The 5,188-nt window shown below is 35.0% G+C and overlaps 1 protein-coding gene across 1 annotated transcript; it reads left to right on the top strand.

The window, feature by feature from the left end:
- The first annotated feature begins 526 nt into the window (after positions 1 to 526).
- LOC110466001 (protein lin-7 homolog C-like) lies at positions 527 to 4,973 on the top strand. Its single transcript, XM_021522237.1, has 6 exons — positions 527 to 612; positions 1,233 to 1,274; positions 1,566 to 1,714; positions 2,626 to 2,835; positions 3,133 to 3,187; positions 3,520 to 4,973. The coding sequence occupies exons 1-6, from the start codon at positions 576 to 578 to the stop codon at positions 3,618 to 3,620; spliced, it is 594 nt and encodes a 197-aa protein (XP_021377912.1). The 5' UTR covers positions 527 to 575; the 3' UTR covers positions 3,621 to 4,973.
- Positions 4,974 to 5,188: the final 215 nt, after the last annotated feature.

Genomic DNA, 5,188 nt, shown 5'->3' with positions numbered 1-5,188 from the left:
ACTACGTAGATTTGCAAACAACTGTTACCTGTTCAAAGTTAATTTACAAGTTTTTGGGATTTATATCACCTTTCGGTATAAATGCCATCCCAATGATGGTATATATCATAATTGGGATGGTATTTTTACCGAAAGTTGATCTAAACCCATAAAACGTGTAAAAATACTGTGTATACTTTAGTTTAGGTCCACACTTTTACAATAGCATACAATAGGATAAATAATGGATGCAGGCATACACTCTGCCTCTTTATCAATATCCTAATATATTTTTAACGTATTTAGAAAATATTATTCAGTAATTGTTATTTCCTGAGATTTCTTATGATTTATTTAGCTGTAACATGTTATCGGGTCTCTGTGGATCTACTATTGAACATGCAATTTTAAAACAAATGAAATCTGCTTTTGAACGCAAGAAAAAATCGTAATCAAATTAGTGTGCAATACATAGATAATTTTGTAAAAAAAAGAGCTTTTACTTAATACTGTTCTCAGTTCAAGTGTTAACTGGTTCACTAGTGCAGGGGAGACCACTCTTATGAAAACCCCGGAAGTGTTGTGAGATCATCAATATGGCGTCGGTAGCAGAACCTTTGCATTTGGAAAAAGGTAAATGTAAAAACCCTCATTTGTTTGCCTTCTTGTTGCAAAAGGTTACATTTCTATATATCTTTAGAATAAGCAATAATGCACATGCAGTTTTAAACTTAAGTACGTGGTTCAGAACAGTAAAACTATTTCAGTAATGCTGTATCGACCCCTCCCTTTCATCTGTTCACTTTCAAAAAACAGTCGGTTGCCTCCCCGAATCTGGAACTCAACATATTTCGGTAAAGGTATTTAGACTCCATTAATTTTTAGAAATAAAATCTGAATGTTGGAGAGCAGGTAAGCATTTGTTCAACCGTTATGTCAGCTGAATGTTGATGTACATGTCTTCTTCGTTTGTTGTTTCTACAGATTTTGCAATGAATGCATGGAAGTGGTCCTGCTAGTTTACCAAGTCAAAGAAACTTCCTCACGGAAATGTTACTCCCCCACTCAGTCCCATTAAACTGTAAAACAAAACCTATACCTAAAGTCATGTACGGTGATTTATATAACATTATAAATTTAATGTTTTAACATTACAGTTACTGGAAACTATGAAAAGTCTGGAGCTGACTGAAGGGTAAAGTCTATGAAATATGATTAAATGTATTAAATACCATGTAATTTTGTATTTTCAGATATCAACCGAGCAGTTGATCTGTTGGACGCTTTACAAAAAAGTATGTGTATCTGTATTTAATATGCTATAAAATATGTAACTTCCGTTATAATAAACAGCTGTAACAGACTGTTGTTATGTATAACTTCGGTTTACATGTTTAAGAAAATGCCAATTAATGATAATGACAGACTTTTCAAATCAAGTACAATATACACTGGGAGTATATCGCAATTTATATAAAAAAGAACTAAAAAGTAGTAAAAAATAGAATTATTTCTCACTGCTGAAATACTGTTAAATCTATTTTGAACTACCCTAACAATGCTGTCCCCTGTTTGGTGATTCTTAGGTGGCCAGGTACCCCCTCAGAAGTTGGCAGCTCTACAGAAGGTCCTGCAGAGTGACTTCCTCAATGCCGTGCGGGAGGTGTACGAACATGTGTACGAGACCGTCGACATAACCGGCAATGCTGAAGTGCGGGCCAATGCTACAGCCAAGGTAAGAAATGGCTGATTTAATGAAAATGAGGATCAGTGATAAAGCCAAGGTCTGAAACTTGTTTATGAGAAATCTTTAGTATTGGACAAGTTGAACGGTCATGGTGTACATAACAGACTGTCAATATACAAGGGTCAATGCTGTTGATGAAACTTCAAAGATGACATTTAGATGTATGTGCACTTTAAGAAAAATTAACAAATGCATACATTAATTTCTTAATTTCTATTTTTTATCATCATAGATAAGAAAGGATACTTGACACCTCAACAAAAGTAATCAATTTTTGTGCCATTATATAAACTAATCATAATCATATTTAATACAAAAAAGAGATCATTGGATGACATGATATATCATCCCCCTTCTCAGTAACATCAATCTCATTAACTCATTCACCCCTGAAGACACATTTGAACTCTTCCAACTCAAAGGTTGGAATAGCTCATTATGAACTTTCAGGGGTAAATGAGTAAATGCAAAGCCTAACATATGGTTACAAGATAACACATTAGAATAATTGAAGAACTGCACTTGGTGTAAGTTTACTCTGTGTCCAGTGAGTGATGTTTGAGTATGCCAGAGTTATAACAGGGCTTTCAGAAGGCCCTGGAGAGTATGTTTTTGACTCCCAAAATGAGTATTGACTCTTGGGTTTGTAAGGAAATGTCTATTAGACATGTGTTTTGACCCTCCAGATTTCAGGCAACATCCTTTTTTACTTCGGAAATTGCACTGAACGCCCTGGTTATAGCCTTATTATGCTAGGCTGACTGAGGTAGGTTTGTATAGCTGCTGAACAGACAGATATAAGATAATGTTCATTGTGTAGTATCTACTAAATATTGTACTAACACCACAATGTTGTATTAACTATCAGAAAATTACCATCTGATGTTCATCTTTTGCAGGCTACAGTGGCTGCTTTTGCAGCAAGTGAAGGTCACTCCCACCCTCGAGTCGTAGAACTTCCAAAAACAGATGAAGGGCTTGGCTTCAATGTGATGGGGGGCAAGGAGCAGAACTCTCCTATCTACATCTCGAGAATAATTCCCGACGGTGTGGCAGACCGCCACGGTGGACTTAAACGTGGGGACCAGTTATTGTCTGTCAATGGAGTGGTAGGTTGAACATCATGAGTACTTGAATATTTACTCAGATGGAACATTTTACTTACATCTTGCCTCCACAAGATGCTTTATCAAGAATCGGTGAAAGCTATCAGAGTTTGGTATACTGGTACATAACACTTTGTAGATGTAATAGTAATATTTTTTCTTTTTAAGTCAAAAATGGAAATTGGAAGTTTTCTGATATTCTGTGGAAGTTTTCTGATATCCTGTGGAAGTTTTCTGATATTCTGTGGAAGTTTTCTGATATTCTGTGGAAGTTTTCTTATATTCTGTTTATTATTTCAGAGTGTGGAGGGAGAGCATCATGAGAAGGCTGTGGAGCTCCTAAAATTAGCCAAGGGTTCGTTATATTGACTGTTGTTCAATCACAGTTCTGTAGTCATTGTTATCTATTAGTGTAGTATTGTTATACATGCTTTGTTATATATTTTCAGTTATATCATATACTGATATATTTCCTGTTTTTAGATATTTTCTGTAATATTGCATTATGTGAAATAAACATCCGAGCCATTGACAAGTGATGGGTTCTATTTAAAAGAAAGGGTGTAAAACTCTGTACTGTCAGAGAAAGAAATAGCAATTCAAATATTGATATACCAAGAAGATGAGTCTTGCTAATGGTGTTTAGTATGGTAAACGTTTATACCTAATGTGTGTGCTTGTTTACAGGTATGGCTCGTCTGGTGGTGAGATACACCCCCCGAGTACTGGAGGAGATGGAAGCACGGTTTGACAAGCAGAGATCAGCAAGGAAGCGTCAGACACCGTGAACAGTGCTGTCACCTACGGACGCATTAACACACATCATAGACACTGGACAGTATATACCCCTGATTCATAGGAAAAGTTGTAGCCGTGATGTTAACCTGGAAAAATGGAATGGTTGTAACAGGAATTGATTGCTTGTTCTGTAAATGAATTTAAAACTTTTTCATAATTTACATCTGCATAATTTTAGAACTATGATGACCAGGTTGTGGTCCTAGTGTAGATCAGCCGTCGGGCAATCACAGAGTGGCATTGTACACGATTATTTGTAGGATTGGTTAAAATTAGTCATCATTGTATATGTGATTCATGATTTTAAAAAGTTTACATTTGAGTGAAGAATATATGTAAATCTCCTGTGAAATGAAAATGAATGGATGAGAAATTTTTATATAATCAAGCACCTAGTGAAATACTGATATATAAACATTATTAATATCTATCAGAATGACGACAAATATACCTGGTAAATTTTAAACACTTTTGTTATCTACGTAAATTTTGAAAATATAAAATATTGAATGAAAATGGTAGGTTCCTTATTACTTTATATACGTAAGACATAATGGTTCTTAGATTTTTAATACACCATGAGTTGTGTAGTAGATGTCAAGATATTATTTCAGTGTGATGGGGAAGATTGAAGAAAAAGGATATATCTAGATAATGGTTTAGTTTAAATCTGTTCAGTAAAACCATGTCAGCACTGCAGTCCACATTAACAGCTACTTTCTTCATACACAATTTGGCTACATCATCAAAATTTGATATTTCCTATCTATATATGATGCGCCAGTAATACAACTGTGTGTAGTGATTATCATGTAGAAAAAACACATCCTAATCGCATTTAAATTGTTTTGTCAACAGAGTACATTTTTTATGTAAAATCATAGTGTCTCAGGGGTGTTCAATTTCATATATAAAGTAGTAGCCCAATGGCAGATGTTGTAAAATCTACTAGTACTAGCCCAATCTATGTTTTCCTAGTAAACATACAAACTGCGAGCCCTGGTTGTCGGGCTGGTGGAGAGTTGTACACTCCTGTGTGTTGTATGCATTCCTAGAATATATGTATATCACGGTTAACGTTTGATAATATCATTTCTATCATGTTTAATTGTGGGTGCCATTAAAAGTTATGTGGTAGTAGATTTCATGAAATATTGACTATTATACTTGTCCACCATTTTGTGGTTATTTAAAGCAATAAGAATATCGGCTGACTTTGAGTTTGAGCTTCTGTGTCACTTCCTGGTCTGTGATACACTGACTCTTCATCATTTCTATCAAACAATCTCATTTAACCAGGGTGTCTTATGGAAAACGATTACCACGTTTTTACTGTCTTTTTTTCTTTTAAAAAAGTGAACAATATTTCTGATACAACCTTGGTCAAAAATTCACATAAATATATTTTATTGATACATTGACTCAGTTTCCATAGCAACTATCACCCTGTACTCCTCTGCAAATCAGGGGAGGTAAGTCTGGCATGCATAACAAGTGGTACCTGTCAGCATTGATTCACATGCTCAGAGCCGGCCCATATAAACCATTTAATTTGTAC

Source organism: Mizuhopecten yessoensis, unplaced genomic scaffold, assembly GCF_002113885.1.
Source record: "Mizuhopecten yessoensis strain PY_sf001 unplaced genomic scaffold, ASM211388v2 scaffold1595, whole genome shotgun sequence".
NCBI classification, from domain to species: domain Eukaryota; kingdom Metazoa; phylum Mollusca; class Bivalvia; order Pectinida; family Pectinidae; genus Mizuhopecten; species Mizuhopecten yessoensis.
Note: the sequence above shows the minus strand (reverse complement) of the source record. Positions and strands in the feature narration are given on the sequence as shown.

Excerpts from the sequence above, each read along its gene's own strand:
- LOC110466001 (XM_021522237.1), top strand. The coding sequence starts at position 576 with ATGGCGTCGGTAGCAGAACCTTTGCATTTGGAAAAAG. Across the intron at positions 613-1,232 it reads ACCTTTGCATTTGGAAAAAG|ATATCAACCGAGCAGTTGAT; the intron begins GTAAATGTAAAA and ends TTGTATTTTCAG. Across the intron at positions 1,275-1,565 it reads GTTGGACGCTTTACAAAAAA|GTGGCCAGGTACCCCCTCAG; the intron begins GTATGTGTATCT and ends GGTGATTCTTAG.